The sequence below is a fragment of the Botrytis porri genome, assembly GCF_014898465.1.
Source record: "Botrytis porri strain MUCL 3234 chromosome Unknown BPOR_017, whole genome shotgun sequence".
Classification (NCBI taxonomy): Eukaryota; Fungi; Ascomycota; class Leotiomycetes; order Helotiales; family Sclerotiniaceae; genus Botrytis; species Botrytis porri.
The window spans coordinates 98,819-121,579 of NW_024066091.1; the positions used below are offsets into that span (position 1 = coordinate 98,819).

The 22,761-nt window shown below is 42.0% G+C and overlaps 6 protein-coding genes across 6 annotated transcripts; 3 read left to right on the plus strand and 3 right to left on the minus strand.

Moving 5' to 3' along the window:
- Positions 1 to 522: 522 nt before the first annotated feature.
- Positions 523 to 1,265, plus strand: EAF01_010566 (uncharacterized protein; the record flags this gene model as incomplete). Its single annotated transcript, XM_038918823.1, has 2 exons — positions 523 to 568; positions 706 to 1,265. 2 exons carry the CDS (start codon positions 523 to 525, stop codon positions 1,263 to 1,265), a joined length of 606 nt encoding a protein of 201 aa, XP_038765526.1.
- Positions 1,266 to 3,054: 1,789 nt separating this feature from the next.
- On the minus strand, positions 3,055 to 4,501 carry EAF01_010567 (uncharacterized protein; the record flags this gene model as incomplete). Its single annotated transcript, XM_038918824.1, has 3 exons — positions 3,055 to 3,476; positions 3,538 to 4,261; positions 4,325 to 4,501. The coding sequence occupies 3 exons, from the start codon at positions 4,499 to 4,501 to the stop codon at positions 3,055 to 3,057; spliced, it is 1,323 nt and encodes a 440-aa protein (XP_038765527.1).
- Positions 4,502 to 5,990: 1,489 nt separating this feature from the next.
- EAF01_010568 (uncharacterized protein) lies at positions 5,991 to 9,327 on the plus strand. The gene is made up of 3 exons (XM_038918825.1): positions 5,991 to 7,211; positions 7,267 to 8,492; positions 8,547 to 9,327. The coding sequence occupies exons 1-3, from the start codon at positions 6,735 to 6,737 to the stop codon at positions 8,740 to 8,742; spliced, it is 1,899 nt and encodes a 632-aa protein (XP_038765528.1). The 5' UTR covers positions 5,991 to 6,734; the 3' UTR covers positions 8,743 to 9,327.
- A 6,866-nt stretch (positions 9,328 to 16,193) lies between these two features.
- On the minus strand, positions 16,194 to 16,953 carry EAF01_010569 (uncharacterized protein; the record flags this gene model as incomplete). Its single annotated transcript, XM_038918826.1, has 3 exons — positions 16,194 to 16,486; positions 16,529 to 16,592; positions 16,777 to 16,953. 3 exons carry the CDS (start codon positions 16,951 to 16,953, stop codon positions 16,194 to 16,196), a joined length of 534 nt encoding a protein of 177 aa, XP_038765529.1.
- A 1,311-nt stretch (positions 16,954 to 18,264) lies between these two features.
- Positions 18,265 to 20,986, minus strand: EAF01_010570 (uncharacterized protein; the record flags this gene model as incomplete). The annotated part of the gene is made up of 3 exons (XM_038918827.1): positions 18,265 to 18,374; positions 18,517 to 20,025; positions 20,083 to 20,986. 3 exons carry the CDS (start codon positions 20,984 to 20,986, stop codon positions 18,265 to 18,267), a joined length of 2,523 nt encoding a protein of 840 aa, XP_038765530.1.
- A 460-nt stretch (positions 20,987 to 21,446) lies between these two features.
- On the plus strand, positions 21,447 to 22,761 carry EAF01_010571 (uncharacterized protein; the record flags this gene model as incomplete). The annotated part of the gene is made up of 3 exons (XM_038918828.1): positions 21,447 to 22,045; positions 22,108 to 22,673; positions 22,724 to 22,761. The coding sequence occupies 3 exons, from the start codon at positions 21,447 to 21,449 to the stop codon at positions 22,759 to 22,761; spliced, it is 1,203 nt and encodes a 400-aa protein (XP_038765531.1).

Sequence of the window (22,761 nt, forward strand, 5' to 3'; positions counted from 1 at the left end):
ACTTGGTCCGAATGAAGGATATGAATATGAAATCGAGACCCATACTGCCACCCAGTGAACCTACCTTATCTTATTACCTTCTTGGCCAAATTGCATACCCAGCCGCTGTCGCACGCTCCTTCTTATGTATGTACTTACTGTATACAGTACATCCATGGGTTGATTAACGTCATAGGCGGCGTCCCCGGTTCTTTCTTGAAATGGGGATTTGCGTACTCGCACATCACAGATCACAGCTGATAAACACGATTAATTTATTTGCAGCGTTGTGAGTGGTTGTCCAGGTGGAGAGATCGGATCCTGGGTGCATACATAAATTTTAAGCTTTAAGGTTTAGCGTAGTACAAATTATGCTGGGGATAAAAAATTGTTAATTTTGCGTCGGAAGGTTACCCCGCGATAATAGTATTGGGATTGCTTGTCGCAAACCACCTAGAGCTCATAATATTCGAGAAAGGACTGTGAGAGAACAGTCGCAAAAGAAAAGAGAATACAGATTGAGAAATAGAGAAAGAAAACATTATGGCATCTTCACAATCGAATGGAGGAAATGGAGTATACTCTCCTGGTATGTGATTTTTCCCCCTTCTCCTTACTCGATCGCATTCCTCATCTATATACTTCCCGTTCATTCACCCATCGCATTTGTATACACATAAGTATATTCATGCTTTCAATTGCAAATTACTAAAGTCCATTCTCCAGAACTCCGTCTCAAAACCTTTCAACGCAGCATCGTCCTCTCCATCTTCCTTTGGCCCTCTCTCTCCCTCGCCGTCACATCCCTTTGGGGAGGCCCCGAGTCCGCCGATAAACGCGAATATATTGCCGGCACCCTCATCGATCTTCTCTCGGAAGAGGAAAACAAGGATGTAGAAGCAGACTGGATCGAGACAATCCTGCTACAGTTCATGTCTGACGAATTCGAAGTAAATGTTGACGATGGAAGCGCTATGGAAGTCGCCAATGGTATTGTTAAATGTAGAGAGGAATGTAAGAGGGGTGCTTGGGAGGACGAAAGCAGTTTGTGCAGGAAATTAGAGAAGGCATGGGAGACAAAGGGTGGAAAGAGTGACAGTTTAGCACAGTTCCAGCAAGGAGAGGACCAGGGAGAAACGGACTCAGAAGCGAGTGGGGACGAAGATGAGGATGGAGATGTGGATATGGATATGGATGAGGTGCCACAATTGGTGAAGGTTAAAGAGCCGGTCGTGCCTCAGGTGGATGAGGATGGGTTTACTATGGTTACCAAGAAGAGAAGATGAAATGGGCAAGAAAACAAGAAGAAATAGAGAGTGGAGGTGTATGAGGTGTTGAAGTTCTAAAGATGTTCATGGAATGGCGAAGCTTGACTGGCCAATGGGCAATCTAGTTGGGATAGAAGTGGAACGTCCTGAGATCCTCATTTTCTCGAGGATTCTGAAGCTGACGAATCATGATGAAGATGAATTCGCGGAGGGGACGAGGGATAGTTTTGGGGGAATAATTACAGTTCGAACATATAGGCGAATCGTTTTGATGAAGATGGATGGTTCTATCGAAATCTAGCGTCATCTTTTGGGTGGAAGGTTCTCTCAATCTTATAGTAGATAAAAGGACCTCAATGCCTCAGCACAGAGGAGACCCGCACCAAAATTCCTTAGATGCCAATTTTGGCCTGTTCATTTCATTGGGCTATTTAAGTGAGCACAGCTGCCTGCACGGGGTGTTATATAGATCCTAGCCTTAAAGATATTCAATGCAAATACGAATATATGAATAGGATGATCCGACGAAATCCATCACTTCCCTCGCTTCTTCCTTATCCCAATTCCACCCCGCTGAATTGATAGGTACCGATACGTCAGTCATCTCCATAGATACTTGGAATCAAGCAGCCTCATGTTACAAACCACATCATTCATCCATTCGTTTGCCAACCAACAATCCACCACCTTCATCTCTTCTTCCAAACAATCAAAATTGCATGCATACCCAAAACCTCTGGACCCTCCCCCCTTCTTCTTTCTCCAATCCTTCACTCTCCAATACCCAGAAACCCCAAAGCACCCAGATGCACCCTCCAAGTTAAACTCTCCCCATCCATACACACACCACCTATCTCCCATGCCCCATCCCAAATCACAAAACCATCGCTCCTCTACTCCTCTAGGTCCTAAATCCATCCTTCAACCATTCCTCATCCATCATTAATCATCAGGCACTTCTCTCCCCTCCCAAATATTCCCTCTCCCTACAAATAAATCTCCCAATCTGCCCCTCTCCCTCTCCCTTTCCTTACCTGTCTCTCCCCAATCCTGCTCATCCTCATCCCCATACCCCCATACCCCTCTATACCCCAAGACACCCACACACCTCTCTAGAAACCTCCTCATCTGCCTTCCATTCGTCCCACTCTTATTTATTTCAGTCTCTGTAGTTTGATATAGGAATATTAACATCAACATTAACATTAACATCAACATCAACATCAACATCAACATCAACATCAACACTAACAGCAAGCCCCACCAGAAGTCACAAGACTCCAATAATCAGAACAAATATATATATATATATACCTAACACCTAGAGATTAACAATTAAAAACGTATACTTATATCATCTATGTATATATATATATATATACTTATAGACACATAAACACACAAATACCCATGATAGATTCACAATAGACAATGACGCCTAGAAACTAGACAGACTACCGAGCCGAATGCCATTAAGGGGTAAACGAGGATTCATACCTACCCAAACAAACAATATAAAAACATTGCCCCATCACAAGATAACATGTCTCAAAATTACCAGTTAATGAAATATGATCTATTTATTGGCTACAGGTCTGAAGACCTGATGCGGATATCTGTAAGCATAGCAATCGCAATAGCAATAGCATCGAAAGGCACAAAAAATGCATCTTTCAATGAAAAAGGTCGCTAAGAACAGAGAGAAAAAAAAAGAGAAATCCAATCCAAAAACTCCTCGTGTCAAATTATCCACAACGCCTGCGCCATCATCAAGATATGTTCAATTCCCTTCACAGACTTAAAACATCTATTCCCAATCCTCCTCCTCACTATCGTCTTCATCGTCGCTCTCTTGCTTCTTTGCTCCTGCACCTACAGCCTTTTCCTTTGGACTATTAGGGGCCCGACTAGGAGCTCCCGATGCCGCACCCACAACATCATAACTACCATCGCTATCCGCTTGAGATTTTTCATCATTAGATTTTCTTGGTTCGGTCGGTTTGAGAGTTGGAGTTGGAGATGTAGCAGTAGACTTTTCCTTATCTTGTGTTGCGGGATGTAAAGTAGTAGATGATTCTGCAGAAGCTGGTCTATCGGAAGTAGTCTTGACCTTCGTAGTTTTGTCATCTTCAACTTCAGAATCATCGTCATCAGAGTCCTCTTCTTCTGAGTCGTCTTCAGAATCGGATGTCCACTTGACTTCTTCTTCTTGTTCGGTTGCTGCAGCGCCTGTTTGTTTTATCGTTAATGCATGTTTCTTATACGTTCTGCGTATCATAAGCAACCATACCTTTGAGTAAATCTCTCCTCTTAGCTTCGGCCGTTTCAATACTGTGGCGAAGGAAATAGTATCGCTTGAAGAAATCCTCATATTTGACCTTGTCTGGTACCAATTTTTCCATTGAACTTCTCAACTCTTCATATTTTTCCAAGTCCTTAGCGATATCATCCGTCTTCTTGTCAACACTGAAAGTCTTAGCCCATGGTTCGAATTCCTCGCTAATTGGATCGGTGGTGAAGCTATCAAGTGTAGAATGAATAACATGAAGTTGGGCATCGAATCGTGTAGTATGGATAACTCTTTTCCCTTGAGAATCCTTACTCTCGAATAGGACAGCATTGGCTTGTCCATCTGCATTCGAAGTAGGCGGTGCAATGCTAACAGCATCTTTCAAGAAGTTTCGAATGTTTGTTCCAAACTTCAGGAGCGCTTCATCGGCAGCATCTTCCGCCTTTTGAATCTCTACTAATCTCTTCGCAGCCTCGGTCTTCAATCTTGCTAAAACACCTTCCGATTCCTTTAATGCCTCATCTGTTGTGAGATCTTTCGAAGTTGACTCCCCATCTTTGCTGGTAGACCCCCCTGCTGCCGCTTTCTCATCCTCTTGGGCTTGTGTAATCGTAAGTCCTCGTGTGCGACTGATGATCGAAGATCTTAGGTCGGTGAATCCTTTGGTAGCTTCCTCACTAACAGTATTGAACTCCTGTTGAGCCTCTTTATAAACATTCTCGCCCTGTAGATCAAACAGATATACTCAGCCAAAATACTCATATGTTTACCAACCATCATCTCTTACCTGTTTGACGACACTTCCAAAGAATCCACCTAGCTTCGCACCCCAGGGACTAGAAGAGATGGCTTTATATGCTTCTTGGAAATCGGCATTGAGAGTTGGGGCAGGCTGTGTTGATTTCTCCTTATTCTGATCTGGTTGGAGAGCTTCTTCTTGGATATGATCATATGCGAGATCCATCTTGACAGGAAACAGGCGGTATGATTTTGTATAAATTTAAAAGTTCACAGGGAGTTTATCCAATTGTTTACGCATGGAATAATACTCCATAAGGTGGAGCAATAGTACGTTGTGATTGATCTGCAAGCAGAGCGGAACCTCGCATAATAATATTCCGCTTTCAAGCCTCACCTGATCAGTGGCTGAAATAGTGCACCAGCCACAAAGTCATGTGCATTTAGTCTTCATCTTTTGGTCACACCAATTTGTAGACTGCGGGTGACTGTAGAGATCAGTTTCACAGGTTGAGACGAGTTGTAGGATGAGAGGTCAAAGGGGGTCGATTAGTGATCCCTCTGATGCGGCGAATGTCTGTCAAACCGAATTTTCGGGGTCCTTTCGGAGACTACCCACCAACCTAGGTACACACATTTCCCTTGGCCTCGGTAGTAGCATCCGGCAACTTGGTTCTTGCATTGATTTCTTGTATTATGGTTTTTGGGTGGAATTTTGAGATGAACAGCAGTAGCTACTCAGATGGTTATATGCTAAGAAGAAAAGACTACTCTGTACACCTCGGTAGCCAGCTGGAAAGGCCGCAACATGGGAGCCCCCGAAACAGCTACAAGTTAGATGTTAGAGTAGTGCATATGCAAAGCTGGGATAGAAACTTCAACGTCGCATTCATTGATTTGTTCAAAGTTTGAAAGGTTAATATCGAACACAGCATAAGAGTATTTGATCTCTCCACTTGCGTCATTTATGCTGTTGACTCACACCTACCGGTAGGTACATACATACAGTAAAGCAGTGGACACAGTTGAGACCTTACTCTGTGCAGGAAAGATGAGCAATGAGCACAGCATCTAACTAGTATGGTAGAACTGTGAGGCATGCCTTCCAAAGGGTAGGCATCTTCTACTCGTCCTCTGCTTGTCCAGTAATGGTGATATGATACTCAAGACCAACACAATCATACATCGTACAGTAAAATGCTGCACAATAAACGATCAAGCATGAACGAACGTGTTGTATTGATACCTAGGTAGCTGGGTACTTCGTAGTCTCTTTATACGTCAAATATTGTGCCAAAGACAAGAAACCTTGATGTGATTCGTAGGATACACTGACTCGTATCGCCAGAAGCAGATAATCTTTCTCCTTTGTGTACAATGAGTACACTGAACCTACCTACTTATACCTCGTATACAATTCACCCCATACGAGTGTACTGGTGTGAAGACTCTCATCTCATCTCATCTCGCACACTTGAACGAGCCCTTTGAGCATCACATCAAAGGGGACTAGATCGCATCCGGATTTAGCGGACTTTTCAAATTTTATTGCTGAGAAATCAAAAAAGTCAAAAAATTCACTGCCCCTCTAGAATCCCTGGAATGTTGAAGAATCATCTGAGGAAGGGGGGGAAATGGAGTAATGAACCTGTCCCTGTCCGAACCGCCCAAATATCGTCAAATTATTAGCTGAGTAGAACTTTTATTTCCCTACCTGTTACCTACCTGTCACCTACCTGTCACCTACCTGTCACCTACCTACTCAAAGTGTGTGAATCGTATTCCCCAATCCCATCATTTCGTTCCATCCGAGGAAGACATTACGACTTTCCTTTCCTTACATCATACGCATACATATTGGAGAGAGAACGAAGCACCTACAGAGTAACATCACATCAACCAATATATTTCACCTGGCGGTCCATCCGTCCATCCGTCCATCCGTCCATCCCATCCCATCCCATCCCACTCATATATCAATTGAGGCCACGAATTCGAGGCTTCAAGAATCAAAAGAGGTAGACAACCATCGCAACCCATTACCTTCCTCCAACAATACCATACAGTGTACACCATACACTCCCTCCACTTTTCGCCTCCCATTTCTCATTCCCCTACAAGATACTTGCCCAAGACATCTGGCCCCTCTCTTTTATCCGCCGAAGTGGGATTGATTGTCCTGCATAAGCTTACGGTTGAGAAGAGTCAATCGAACTTTGATTCCGACCACCTCGAAACCATTTTCCACTCAACTACAAAACACAATCCGTCCATACCTTATATCGGACTCAAGTCTCGTTTTTGATTGGCGACATTTGATTCATACTAGTTTAGTAGATATCTAAGGGAATGTGAGATCGTTCTTCGTGAAGGAATCTCTCATTTCATCATACAAAGGAATTCTATCGCACTCTTCTTATCTACGTCAGAATCACAAATCAATACATAATAAGGCTCTAATGGCTACTGCCAGTACCAACCATTCAAATCCAATAAATCCGGATTTCGCCTTATCTCCACGACAGGAGGAATTACTTTTCGCTGCTCTCAATTCAAATAAATCTTCAAACAATATGGATACTTCGATTTCTGCACAGAGCAATGGCCTCCCAAACGCAACACCCGCATTCAACGAATCTCCGACCCAAGCTCCGGGTTCGGGTACATTGAACGGATTGGAAGAGAGTCCTTTTATCGATTACGACTACGAATTCGAAGGTGATGATAGTTTCAATTTCGACTTTACCAATGAATCGCAAGGACAAATGATTGGAAACTTGCCTGGAACTTCGTCAGATGGTGATGCTGATAACCATGAAAAGAGAAGTCATCCAGACGATGACGATGATGAAGAAGGTGGTGGTAAACGAAGAGAAGGCGATGATAAATCGTCGAAGAAGCCGGGTAGAAAACCTCTTACATCGGAACCCACTTCAGTGAGTACTCCCTGCTGTTTTTGTTTTCTTGAATAGCTTCTAACGTCTCAATCAGAAACGCAAAGCTCAAAATCGTGCCGCACAACGTGCGTTCCGTGAGCGAAAAGAAAAGCACTTGAAGGATCTCGAGACGAAGGTTGAGGATTTGGAGAAAGCTTCCGAATCTGCCAATCATGAGAATAGTATTTTAAGAGCGCAAATCGAACGAATGTCGATGGAATTGAGGGAATACAAGAAAAGATTGTCTCTCACTGGTGGTGTCAACCGAAGCTCAAATGCAAACGTTCCAGTTTATTTCGCAGGCAAAGGACTTTCATCTGCATCTGCTAATCCAAATGACGTCAACTTTCAATTCGAGTTCCCAAGATTTGGTCGTCTTCCCGGACCCCCTATCACTAACGGAAGCTCATCAGTCGGACCATCCAACTCCCCAATTTCTACTCAGAACGCTCCTAGTCCAACTGACAAAAGTCAAACTAGCTCCCGCAATCAATCCAATGCAAGTACCTTTGGTGTTGGTTTGACTCAAACTCCAGCTCAAATTGGCGGTGATGACATGTCTTCATTCTCTGGTTTATTTTCCCCTGAACTTTTGGAAAGCGCATCCAAAAGCTCACCATTCGACGCTTTCGGAAACCTAACCAATGGTTCAATGTCAAGTAACGGCTCGCCCAATGTTTCCACCAATGGTCAAAGTACATCATATAGCTCACCGTCGGCTTCCTCACACTCCAACAATGGAGCAAGTTCATCTTGTGGAACCTCTCCAGAACCTACCAACATGCAGTCACCATACAACAAAGCGATTGAAAGTAAGTTAACAACCATTGGAGAAGAGAACACATGTAGTAACAGCAACTCAGCAACAGGTGAGCTGTCCTTCTGCGAAAAGCTCAACATGGCTTGCGGCAATGCCAACAATCCTATTCCACGTACAATGTCTGAACCGGGTATCAATCCAGGAAATTTAGCAACTGCCGTTTTCGATGTCAACGGTATTGATTGGTTCGCTCAACAAAACAATAATCAATTTGATCCTCAACTTTTCGGTGACTACCGCGAACCTCAAAATAATGTTCTTTCAAACGACCCTTTTGCTCTTGATGATGGTTTCTTCGCAGATGCATTTGAGATGCCAGATTTCAATACTCCATTCAATGTTCCAAGTCCCGCAACTGCAAAGAAAGATCTTGTACAACAAATCGATGAAAATCAAAATGAAGATAATGAGGTAGTTCCAGGTGAAGACAGATCGACAATGCTCACTTGCAACACTATTTGGTAAGACTACTGCCTTGCGATATTATTTGATATATTTGCTAATTGATGATTTAGGGATCGTCTCCAAAATTGTCCTAAAGTTAAGGAAGGCGAATTTGACCTTGATGGCCTTTGCAAGGACCTTCAAAAGAAAGCTAAATGTTCGGAAACAGGCGCCGTCGTCAATGAATCTGACTTCCAGAAAATCATGAAGAATTACGCCCCTCAAGGTTGCGACTCTATGACCTCTCTAACTGCTAAGAAGGCATAAATGATCGATTGGATATTAACTTTGGGATGATACCTAAATTGGAACGGAATGGCGTTGCAAACACATTAAAATGACCACAAGGTCGGATCATGGTTAAGGATAACATTTTGCTAGGACAAAGCAATAATTCTGGCGCCCATGTGGTCATGATACATCTCACGGACCTTGATTGATTTTTGTTTCTTCTCTTTTTCTTTTAGGGGTTCGGAATGGGAATTTGGTTACCTGATTTTTGACCCTCTTCAGTTTTATTTGATTGGTTGTCGGCTCGTTGATTTGAGCGGTCTGTAGTGTTTGATCATAAATGGGTTTCATGGAGTGGATACTTCTTGTGATGGCTCGGGGGATGGATAAGTTTACAGTAGATTGTTGACTTGTTCTTTTCGATCTGGTTCGCTGGATGAAGGGAATGACCGATCTCTATCCTAGTGCTGTGAGATGGAGATGACTTGCATGGTGGGAAATGGAAAGGGAAAGGAACTGGATACGGGAATGATGATATGAATGAATGGTCTGGTATGGTTTATATGGTACAAGAATTGATAAGCATTAAATAGCAAATAGCAATTTAGCATGTCCCCTCTAGCTTGCATGTTTTTGTGATGTTATGTGTTGTTGGTGTGAGCATTGCGATATGTTTAGAGGGAACTTGACGGTCAGAATGAAAGTGCATTCATTGTCTTCTGCAAATTTCTTATCTTTTTCTTTCATCCTCGCTATATATATATACATATATATAAATCCCTTTCCCGCATAGACACGACCTTGTTCCGTGCCCCTTTGCTTCGCTTATTTCTCCTGGTAATCGATAGTGCCATGCAAAAATCTCAAATTGAAGCAACGAACGGATGAGTTTGAATAATGCGAATCATGCGAATGGTGTGGATTTCTAGAATTAAAATGGGAGGTTCTTAGGGCCTGCTGGCTGGATTTGCAAATAAGTAGTGGGTGGGAAATTGGATTGAAGATTGAAGCCTCGGTTGGGATGGGCCGGGATGGGATGGGTTAGTGTTGATTCTGGAGGGGGGTAATGGGGACTGAAGGGGATAGATTACTTCGTTTTTGCACACGCTTTTTGGTTTTTGGTTTTTGGTTATTCTATTATGTTGGAGATAGGATGGAGAATGAACTATTGGGGAGGGGGAAGGGGCGGGGGGTTGAGACTCGGGAAGTGGATTTTGTGGGGGGGGCGATATGGGGTGTGGATGGGGATGGGTGTGGTGAGTGTTGGTGGATAGTGTCTATGAGATTTTGGGGTAGTTGATGAGAGGAAGGGAAAGTTGGGGAGAGTGGGTAAGGGAAGGAGGGTGAATAGAGGTAGGCTCGTCAAGTGACTTGTTGGGCTTCTGGTGGTCTAAAAAGCTGGAAAGCTGAGATGTGTCCAAAAATAAAGAAGCTTGATTAGAATTGAAAATTGAATTGAGATAAACTTGTTAAGTGATTTACTAATGTTTAGGTAGTCTGAAAAGCCGGAAAGTTGAGAGGTGTTCAAAAGTAGGGGGGTTGATTGGGATTTAAGGTTGAATCGAGGTGGGCTTGTCAAGTGACTTGCTGGTCTTTAGGTGGTCTGGAAGGTGGAAAACTGAAAAGTTGAGAGGTGTTCAAAAGTAGGGGGGTTGATTGGGATTGAAGATTGAATCGAGATAGACTTGTTAAGTGATTTGCTAACCTTTAAGTAATCTGAAAAGCCAAAAAGCTAAAAGGTGTTCAAAAATAAGGGGATTGGTTGAAACTGAAGGTTGAATCGAGATAGGCTTGTCAAGTGACTTGCTAATCTTTAGGTAGTCTGGAAGATAGAAAACTGAAAAGCTAAGAGGTGTTTCAAAATAAGGGGTTGATTGGGATTGAGAGTTTTTGTGAGGGGGTGGGGGGCGATCTAGATCTTGAAGAGGTCTAGAATGCTGGATGATCAGTGAGGACACTTTTGTGTGAAGTTTGAATTGGAAGGAGGGGTGGTCGAAGCTACTAGATTGAATACAGAGTATCCAATAGTCTGGACTGAAGCCCAACAATGAAGACTATCAAATAATCAAACCAAAGAAAAAAATCTTCAAATCATCTGAGATGTCGAATTCGATTAGAATATTGAACTATTCTCACATTTCTACAGTAACTACTTTTAGATATTCAATAGATGTTCAAACTCTTATTATTCAACTGCAGTCTGGACTATTGAATACTCTAATCTAACTCTGACTCCGAGGGTTTTCATCTTTTAAATAGGATTCTATTGTAATTCTCTAGCTTAGCTGGTCTTAACACCCCTCGGGAATTAAGCCCTCGGGAGGTCTCCCTCTAGACGTTAAAATACATACCATACCATACCATAACTCTGACTCCCACTCCGAACTTCAACTCCCAACTTAAATACACGATAATCGCTGCGAAGACCGGAACGCGCAATCCGAGAATACCAAAAGAGATGTATATATCATGTATACTGTGACAAATAACACATACCTACCTAAATATGTGATCAACTCAACACGCTTACTTCTATTCGAGACTGGCTTAAAAGCAAGCGATTTTTATTACATAAGAGATGGAGATATCGGTTGTTGATCTCGCTTTCCTTTTTAGCTTTCGTATTCTCGTTTATTTGACGGCTAGCGAGTGATAGATAAGCTTGGCTTGGGATTATGATTGTAACATGTACCTTCCTGTGATGACTCGGTATCGTGTTTGGTTTATGGAGTAAATTTGTTGGCTGCAGATTGGGATGGATTTGTTGCTAAATTATTATCACCCAAAACGTGGAGCATTGAAAATCTGGGGTAATTAGCCTCTTCATTAGCTTCTATAGTCAGGAGAAAAAAATTAGGTAGGACATCCAACACAGCCCGATTATAAGAAACGGCAACTCCCAGGACAGATCAGTATATCTGGTCAATAGTACTTGGGTACCTTGTCGGCATCTTAATACTAGTTGATCAGTTGATGAGAAAATTCTTCGCTTAGACTCCTGAATCCATGGATGAAAATGTTTTTTAAGCCAAGACTTTACAATCGGTATCTGAATCATGGCATTGAAGTGCGATTAAGCTGAGATTAAACAGATTGTTTATCTAGTACATGAAAAAGAGAATAACAATCGGCTCTGGTCGGGTGAAAGCGAAATTTTCGGAAAAGTAACAAAACCTATACCTGTAAATAAACTATCGGTTGATCGGCTTGATGAGGATACGTGGTCAAAGATAACAAACATCTTCCGAATTGTACCGGTTCCATGGGGAAATTGTACTATTGAACTTGGGTTTGCAATCGAATTTCTTAGTACATAAATTTCTTGTCCAATTGAATGTCGGAGATGGGGACAGCGAGTCGATTTTACCCCGGATTTGCATACGAGAATAGACTAATATTATGTAGTAGTGGTGTCATGTACTTTTGATTTCATGTACGAGTAGTGCCAAAGATATGAATAATACACACGAAATTACCCCAGATCTGCAATCTCGAATCCACTAGAATCGTAAAAGCCAGATCATCTCTGAAAAAGCTCGAAGGTGTTTGATGTTTTTCTCATGAAGTAATAAGCGAGAGCAAGGCCTCGAAAAGTATATAAGGTCCCTCCTCTCCTCTGGTATTTTCTTTTCCTTTTCTTCGACAGATTCTCAACATGTTCATACTTTGCTTTTCCTTACTTATATCTTCTTCACATATCTCCCTTCGCACATCTCCCTTCACACATCTCTCCAAAAAAAAAAAAATTCTCAACACAACATCGACAAGTCCGACCTCTTCGGAGTATGACTATAAGCATATGGGGCCAATATTACCCGGCCTTGTCAACCGGGATACCAGGAGAATCGACTCGAGACAAGACCGATCTCTTCGGAGTGTGGTCTCTAAACTTCCTCGACAATGGGCGCCAATATTACCTAGATTTCGCAGCTAGGATACCAGGCAGTCGACGCCAGTGCGAAAATCCGCACTATAAACATAGATACCTTGGGGAGCCCAATATTACCTAGATTTCGCAGCTAGGATACCCGGCATCGACGACAGTGCCTCCTCGACCGCACTATAAACACACTGGGGGCCAACATTACCTAGATTTCGCAGCTAGGATACCAGGCATCGACGACACTCTACCTGCCCGGGGGTAGACCAAACAACGACAAGGTGATCACTTTCCTCTGATGATAAATGCTAACTTCGGGTGTATAGGGAGGCTAGTCTTGATCACACGTCCACGTCGTGCTAGCTGGGTACCCTCTCACGAGGAGCTAAGTGATCACTCTGTTTTTTTTTTTGTTCAATCAACACGTTCTCTCACATTGAGGGAATATCGCTCAAAGTCACCTTCGGGTATACTTTGGGTAATTCGGGAGAAGCGAAAGAAAGCCCGAACCTGGGGAACCAACCAGATCGCTCGGAGAATGTACTTGCAAGTGTAAGTATAAACTCTGGGGAACCCGGAGAAGCGAAAGAAAGCCGGCTCTAATCTTGGGGGTCTTTGTTTTTTGGGAATTCTTCTGTAAGTACCATCACCTTGTATGGATTCTTTTTGGCAGCTGGCTAACTTGTTTTTAGTTCTGTACGCCACCAGTGGGTCTACGTACTGATAGGACACTGCAAAAATGAACTTGTTGTTAAATAGACGTGGTTCGTGTGGTGCTGAGAAAGGGAGCTAGTCTCAATGAGACCTAGTAAGAGCTCTGATATATATATATCGGAGCTCTTATCCGTATGATTAATTAGTACACTGAATGAAATACTATGAATGCCTTCATGTTCTAGCCTACGCTTCCCACTGTATTCTGTAGAGAGTCGCACTTGAAACACTTGTGAATTTTCTTGATATATCATATCATTTATCTTAGGAATTGTCACAATTGTTGATTAGAGATGCAACAATCAAAATAAAAATTTGATATCAAATAATTGAAGAATGAATTTCTTAAAAAAATTGAAAACTCAGAAGTGTTCTGTTAGCCCATGTATAGACTAGTGGATATAGAAAAGAGGCTTGATAATATTTCATGCACTTTACATTTGAATATCCCGAGAATCGTTAAGTTAATCAATTGAACATGAAAGAATAGATGTATAAATTTAATATCAAATGATTTAGTAACGAAATTTTTATGAGAATTAATATTTAAATGGGAATTGATATTTAAACAGAAATTAATATTTGAAATCGATTTAATATTTATACGAAAATCAACATTTAAAATCAATTCAATACTTGAAATCAATTTATAATTTAATTCAAACATAAATCGATATTTGAAATAAAATCAGTATGTAAAATGAATTTAATGTTTGAGTGGGAATTAAAATTTGAAATCGATTTAATTGAATAAAAATCAATGTTTGAATAGGAATTAATGCTCTAAGAAATTGAGTAACATAGTTGACGATAGGATCTTTATAGGTGGATTTGTTTCGATCTTTCAAGAGCCCTTATGTGGAAGCTGTGGAAAGACTCGTTACTACAGCTATTATGAGGACCATGTCGATGAATGTCAGAATATTTCGCATGAGTTCTGTAGTGGATATTGCGTTGATGGCCAGAAGGTCTGGCGAAACTTATGTCGTGACTTGCGTTCCGGATGTGACAATATCATATGGAGGTTTGAGTTCGAGATTATGTAATGACTGTATTAGATATTAGTGCGCTGTTCTGTATGCACACAATAACTTCACGAACACGTAGTGGAGACTTGACAAAGCTGCGGCACACTGCCGATCGAATGGAAACTTGATTTGATAGAGTTAAGTAATCTAAAGAGCAGATGGTGGCATCCAGCTGCCAGCGCAACGCTACTTTGCTCTCCATTTTTTTAGTGCTAATCACGTGACACTCAAGGAGAGTCGGACGGCAGCCCCCCTATCCGAGCCGAGAAACAGGATCCTTCCAAATCATAAGCGTAGAGCAGTGTTCCAAGTTCTTCTGTTGTACACAACCAGAGTATTTTCTCAAGCAGTGGAAATTGCACTCAATGATATTCAAATATTGAATTGATCTTAAACATTAAACTAAATTCAAACATTGAGTCGATTTCAAATATTAAATCCATTTCAAACATTTATCTCCATTCAAATGTTGAATTGATTTCAATCATTCAAAGCTTATATCGCGAAGTTTAATAGTAATGTATTATTCACAATACAAATCCACTTAATTTATTCAGAACCTATGATCTTTTCGATCTTTAGACTGTTCACTACGAGCATCTCCTCACTTTCCTCCAAGTCTTTCTAGTCACCGATAATAACATAGCGATTAGGCAAACTGCCACGTAGCCCCATGTTACCCAGTCACTTGAATCGACGAGATGACTCTGACTGTGGAGATGTTGAAGAAGACAATGTTCTTTTTAATAGGTAGTTATGGACTTGGAGTCGGTCTTGGACTCTAAATATAGTTGTCCTGGAAATGTGGAGAGCACTTCATTATTTAGTTTTGCCCATCAAGAGCCAAAAAAGAATCGACATTGTATAGCAGTACAATACAGGATAGTCTACAAGCAAGAACTCCATGGCGACGTACTAAATTTTGAGAAGAAGACTGAATCACCGTTTAAGGTGGCCTTGTACGACAGGATCATTATGCTTGAGTTCCTTGCCGGCATTCTTAACTATAAGGCGGTCACAACTTCGGAGACCCGTTTCTATCTGTGATGAATTTTGAGACAATTTCGAATGTTTGTGCGTTAATGACATGTGATTGAAGGGTACAGACGCTGAGCTGAGGAGTGAACCATCGAGGTAGGATGATACCAGTGGAAGTCAAATACACTACTTTCAATATGGATTCGATTCAACTGTAATACTTATCAGATATTATATCTATGATAATCTTTGATCCTATAATACTTCAAATACTGATACTCCCCCCTTTAATTATGTAATAAAATTGAATCCAAGTAGCGTTCTTAGTCATTATCACTAGCATCTCATTCTACATTATCGACAGTGCAGTCTTGAGCGCCTATGCCCGATGAGCCATTTCAACCTTTGATGGAGTGATAGTTGATGACCTAGAAGACCCGACGTAAGCTAAGGATCCAACCTGCTTGCTCTTGCATACCATAAAATGGTGATACCAAGTTTTCTCGCATAATGTTTCTATCAATGGCCTCCGACTCTCTTCTTTCATTGACACTCGCCAGTTCCTAGGTCTCGGGAAGCTTGAAGAAGGGGTCGGTTAGGTCCCATCCAAACTTCTCACACATCTCTACCCTGTCCCTTTCATCAGCTACAGGGTCGTTCCTCCGCTCGCATTCGTTTTTCTGCCTCTAAAATTTCATAAACACGACAACAAGATTCCCTTTGAAGCTTTTGATACTCCACGGGATGCTTGAACTGCCACGGTACTTTTGTGTCGTACTTCCCTTCATGTTCGAGAATTAATATCTTGAGTATCTCTCAATCCATAAGTTTTTTCCTGTCCATCTGTAGCTTCAAACCGAGCATAGTCATCACTATTGTATAACTCATCATCTTTTTGGAAGAAAGTTCATAGCTCTGGTTCGAAAACGAACGATACGGTAGAAATCGGCCACGCTCTTATCCACATCTTTGATCTTTTTCTTGTGCGCAGCTTCCTCTTCATCTATTCTTTCCAACTGTTCTTTCATCTCCGCTTCTCTAATTTGATTTTCCGCAGATCTCTTCTCTCGTTCGGCTCTGATCTGAGAATTTACGTCGTAGCGCAGGAAATCCAACCACGAACTTTTACTTTTCATGACCATGAGGAGAATCGCAAGCCAGATAATAACCAAAAAGGCTGCTATTGGCAGACTTAACAAAGGCATCTATCAAGAATTCGAACCATGGTGTTTTTTTGTGGTTGTTGATGTAGTTATGTTGGATGAGTTGCTTGTGAGAGATGCAAACTGTGAGATCGGGGTATTAGTATTGCCTACTAAGCATAAATCTCGCGAGACAAGTAGCAGAACGAGGAGTCAATACCCTGTGGGAAGCAAAAGGAATATAAGCATGAGATACAAAAGCAGAGAGCAATTGGGCAATAGGATTAGTCAGTCAATATGAAGGAATTATTGAATAATTTATACTCACAGGTGAAAATGTGGATGTTGTGCCGTTGGTTGAAAAGGTTGGTGTAGTATTAGCGATATTTGCAGTGGGACTAGGGCTGATGGCAGTGTTTAACGTAGTTAATGAAACGATATCATATAGGGTTTTAGTCACAGTGATCGTTGCTGTCACGGAAGTGGGGGTAATGAAGAGCGCCATCGTATGTCGTTTTTCAATGGAAGTTGTGTGTTGCTTTGTGATTACTGGGGAGTGAACATATATATATAGTGAGGAGGTTGAGTTTAGCTTTTGGCCAAGAATTTCGTCCCAGGAATGACTAAACCCGAAGAATCTTGACTTGTCTTGATTCATGAGATGAACGTTTTAGGCAGATGATTAGGGCTATGAAGTTCGGTAAACGATCTAATATAATACCTTCATCTATTCACTTGACTGATGATCCATATCATAATTTGATGCTTTAAATTATCTAAACCACCGTAGTGCTTTAGGAAGCAAACAAGTGGGTCACGAGTAACTTCACTTGATCTTGATTGGAGCCCTCGTGATAGATTCCTTGCTACACAAGTTAAATGTCAGGATTTGATCTGGAAGAACTGCTTTTCTAGAGGCGCTAATTCCTCTAGGTGAAAGACATGTGATAGTTGGAGTAAGATCGCAGGGAAGATGGAGATATTCTGAGGCTAAAACTCTTAGTACTTGACTAACCAGAACAATTTAAAACTTTAAAACTGTGAACACATATACCTTATGGGAAAATCTGAATCATGCCCAGCTGCTAATAATTGGAATAGAATCAAGCTAAATCCACACAATCTACTAATTTGGGGTTACGCATTGCACACGTTGTTCTGGAGGCCTGGGATAGGGAGTGGGAGTGGAAGTACAGATACCAAAGGGGGAGCATGTTATGATCTTCAAATCCCCTTCAAAGCCCTATGATCATCCCAATTGATATGATAGTTTCAATTGATATGATTATACAAATTGATAAAACTACCTTGATTGGCATAAATGTCCCAACTGATATGATTCTTTCAACTTATATCATTGTCCCAATTGATATGATTGTCCCAATTCACACCATTCAATCACTTTCATTCCCTCATACTACCATACAAATCCGCCTACACAACCAAACTATATAATTCGATTATTAGCCTAGTGTAGGAAGACCCCATTACGCCGTACTGCGACTTTTCCGTAAAAACCTTGGCACAACGATTTTCTCGCAGGCTCTATAACATACCCCCAAAACACAGCTTCCGCCCATTAGTTCCACAACCCCAGCTCAAATTTACATATTCATAAATAAATGCAACAAATTTCCTCCATACTCCTGGTATCATGCTACCAAGAATCCAAAATGTGGTCAAATCCTTCTATATGCAAACGTCATTCATACCGTCGTGAAATTATACCAGCCGCGAGGGCTGCGCATTCAATTATTTGTACATATCAACTCTCTACAACCCTCACCAACTTGGCAGAGTAGCTGACAGATATTGCTTAATAGTATTCAGGCAATGCACTGAAGCTCGGGACTGTTGATGAACATTTGAAGTCTGGATCGTATGCTAGCTTTGGCAAGATGCCAGCTGCTAATCCTCTTTGGTAGCCTATTCAATCAATCTGTTAGCAACCATCTAGCGATATTCTTCGTGCTTTGGTTCTTGATTGCCCCTTTCACACTATTCCCACCAACGGAGTCGTAGGTGTGGGAAAGAAGAAACCTGTAGATGCGAGGAGTCGGGAACTTACTCCACTGTGTGCCACCACCCTCACTAGTCTCCGTAGTCCAAGTCCAGTAAAACCAGCCCCAACCCAATTCAAAACTATGCATCTGCGCCTCGGCAAACATTTTCAAAAAGCTCTTATATGTATCACTATAAGTACTCGGATCTGCATTTGCATTGGTACAACTACAGGTACTATCTTGCGTTGGACAATCTGGTGTCGTTTGCTGTGTCGATGAGTCTCCGGTATTATATGTTCCCTCCCATCTATTTCCTTGATTAACGTTTGTGAGAAAGGTTGCACAATCCGTATCGGCTTGAGACCATTCAGCAACCATCGTTGGCCCAAATCCTGTACTTGTGTTCATAGATATCTCCGTTTGTTGAGTCCAACCACTACAAGCATAATTTACTTTCTCCGTATGGTTATAAAGAATCTGTCCGCTGTTGAAAATGACATATTGATGAACATCCAAGACCAGATTGTTATAACTTGTTAAGTCGCCCTGCCAATTCTCGAGTCCACGGAATCCATCTCCAATAACGACATACGCGGAAATACCATTCTTCACGACCATGTTAGTAACTGTAGATGTCCACTTTAGGACATCATTGATATCAAGAGACGTCATTCTAGGTTCATTAGCGAGGCCATAGAAACTAATGATGTTCTTATAGCGGTCTTGAGCGAAGAACTTAGAGAGCCTATCGTGGATTTCGATACTGCGTTGAGCGTTTAGGTTGCCATTAGTTCCATTCAACCAACCAATAGCTCCTTGACGGCCGGAGTGATTCCAGCCATTTTGAGAACCAGGGAGCGCATGAAGATCCAGGTTGATACGGAGACCATACTTGCGAGCCCATTCTATACCACGAAGAAGATAACGCCATGAGGTGCGGAAGACATAGGGGTCATCATCGTAGGTTATTACAGCCCAGTACGAGTAAGGAATGCGAACGTGGTCCAGTCCAGCAGCGGCAATGTCGGCAAATGTCTGTTCGGAAACGAAGGTTGCATAGTGTTTCTCAAGAGTAGATGCAGCCGCAGTTGCACCCAATTTTTTAGTCAGCGTCCACTCATCAATGATTCCGTCTGCTGATGAGTATGAATTGAAAAGGGACGGCGTGATGAAAGGTTCGATAGAAAGCCAGCCACCTAAATTGACACCTCTAGCCGGTCTTGAAGTATAAGCTCCCCACTCTGCAGATAACTTTGGTGCCTTGGAATTAGGTGCTACATCATCGCTGTATGAGGTATTCAACCCCATAACCGGAAGATCTCCAACAGTCTCATTCGTGTATGTGACATTGAAATCCAATGTATCGTACCATGTGAATGGGTCCAAATATGTGCCATGGGCTGCAACCGGAATATCACTTTCTGACATCCCATCAAGATTTGAATTTGAAGGAGTTCCACTTTCTGTTGCAGGGGCTGTAGAGGAGGAAGAACTTGAAGTGTGCTTCTTGCTGGTGCTCACTGCAATTGCTATTATAATTATCAAAATTACTATGCCAATGCCAATTCCCATCCCTAGATACATTATCAGCTCTCAAAATTGACTCCTTCGACCTGAGTTTGAGAACTCACAAATACGTTTCCGCCTTTTTCTAAAATCTTCGTCGCTTTCGATGTACTTGTCAGGATAGCTTGATTCAGTAGGCGCATATCCACCTCTCAACCCTTTCAGATGTCTCAGATCATTTTTTAACTCTGCGCCACTAAACATTCTGCGTTGCTTCAACTTCCCTTCACCTTCTTCCAAAAGTGCTCCACTGACAACTCTCCGTTTCTTTCCTTTTGGCTCTTTCCGAGCTTTCTCATAGACAGTCTCGTCATCTGTATATGTGTTTGGTATTTTCAAACTCCGTTCCTCTTTACGCGGCGCATTTTGCTTCGGCTTCGGTTTTGATTCGGGGATACCGTTTTGCTTTCTTCTCTGCTTTTGAATTCGTAGAGCTGTTTCTGCCGCTGTCTCGTAATCGGAATAGTCTCTCACTTTCTTGTCTTTGCCCGGGTATTTAGATTCATCATCAGTATATCCTCTTTCTTGTCTCCTTCTGTCCTTTCTTGGCGAACCAGATTCATCATCGGTATATTCATTTCGTCTCCTTCTTTCTCTACTTGGTGATCCAGGAATCTCATCATAATCGCGTTCTCTCCTTCTATTTTTAATCGGCGAACTAGAATCCTCAGTCGCATATCCGCGCTCTTTTCGTCTTCTATCTTTACTGGGCGAACCTCGTTCCCTCGATCGTCCATGGTCTTCCTTCACTGGTGGTCGCGATCTTGATTTCCGCCTCTCCTCCCTCCTCTTCTCTCGTTCAAGGGAATCATTTAATCTTGCCAGGGAATCAATTGATAAAGTTTGCGACCCAGTTGGTTCAGAAGGCGCCTCTGATTCTGCGACAATAGCCCTCGTTCGTCGTTCTGCTCGTCGTTTTTCGTGTAGCGTACTCTTTCTATGTGGTCGTTCAGTCGCGTCCCCAGCCATTCTCTCCTCCTCCAGCTCTCGCAGATTATGAGTACAAGAGATGGGCCAAAATAAATAAATTATAGAATTCACATGGTTTATATGTACAATGAAGCGTGCTCGTGCTGATCATGCATCAGAAAAATCTGTATGCTCAACATACGTATGCGCATCGAATTTCCAGGATTATTATCTTGTTTCCACAGCAACATCCTCATCCGCATAAATTTGGGGGCTGGTCTATAATAGGTTGGCGCTTAGATCCCGTCACTAAACACGTGCTACGAGATCTATCGGTTTATCGGTTTATCATTTGAACGCTTAGATGTGGTTACAAACGGCTACCCCAGATTTCTCCGCGTTTTGTAACTGTACATCAACAATGTAGTTTCATCGCTATCATGGAATTCTTTTAATACAATACAATTATTTCATTCAACGTTGTAGAACGTCGTACTTGTGATCATAACTCCCAGCCATCATGCGAATAACTTCAAGACTATCGTCTCCCTTGGTCAAACCACTGAAACCCTTATGTGTTGTACACAATTCGAGATTCCCAAGATCATATTCCACACATCCTCCACAAGCAAAACTCAATAAGGCAATTGATTATGGATCAACTGCTATCTTAAGCCATACTTCATCTAGTGCATTGCAGAACCCAGAGCTTTCACCGGAAATACGAAATGGTGCCACGAAACGAATGAACCTATTCCAATCAATCAACGATGCATTATCACTCGCATTATCCAAAGATGAAACAACTATGGTTTTTGGTGAAGATGTAGGATTTGGAGGAGTATTTCGTTGCAGTACGGGACTTGCAGAGCAATATGGATCAGAAAGAGTTTTCAATACACCATTGTGCGAACAAGGAATAATAGGATTCGCGATTGGAGCAGCCGCGGAAGGTATGAAGGCTGTTGCAGAGATCCAGTTCGCTGACTACGTATATCCGGCTTTTGATCAATTGGTCAACGAGGCGGCGAAGTGGAGGTATAGAGATGGAGAATATGGGAGAGGACTGGGTGGACTCACTGTTAGAATGCCTTGTGGTGCAGTGGGACATGGCGCTTTGTTCGTTTTCATATCCATGATCTTTTTTGACGAAACGCAGACTAATGAAGAGATCCCAACAGATATCACTCTCAATCTCCCGAATCCCTATTTACACATATTCCCGGTCTTCGAGTCATAATGCCACGATCGCCAATTCAAGCAAAAGGTCTTCTTCTCTCCGCCATACAAAGTCCAGATCCATGTATCTTTATGGAACCTAAAGCACTGTACCGAGCAGCCGTCGAACAAGTCCCAGTGGATGCTTACACACTACCTCTTTCGGTGGCAGAAGTGGTCAAGCCCGGAAAGGATCTGACTTTGATATCTTACGGTCATCCTATGTATACATGTTCTGCTGCACTACAAGCTGCAGAAAAGGATTTCGGGATAAATATCGAGTTGATCGATCTGCGAACCGTATATCCATGGGATAAAGAGACGGTATTGAAAAGTGTAAGAAAGACCGGAAGATGTGTGGTAGTACATGAGAGTATGATAAATGCCGGCATTGGTGCGGAAGTCGCTGCAAGCATACAAGGAGATAAGGAGACATTTTTGAGAATGGAAGCACCTGTCGCTAGAGTCGCCGGTTGGGGCATCCATATGCCATTGATGTTTGAGAAGTTTAACGTACCAGATGTTGCTAGTAAGTTCAATGAACTCACAAGGACTTGATTCAATCGCTGATAATTATAGGGGTGTATGACGCTATCAAGAAATCTATACAGTACTAG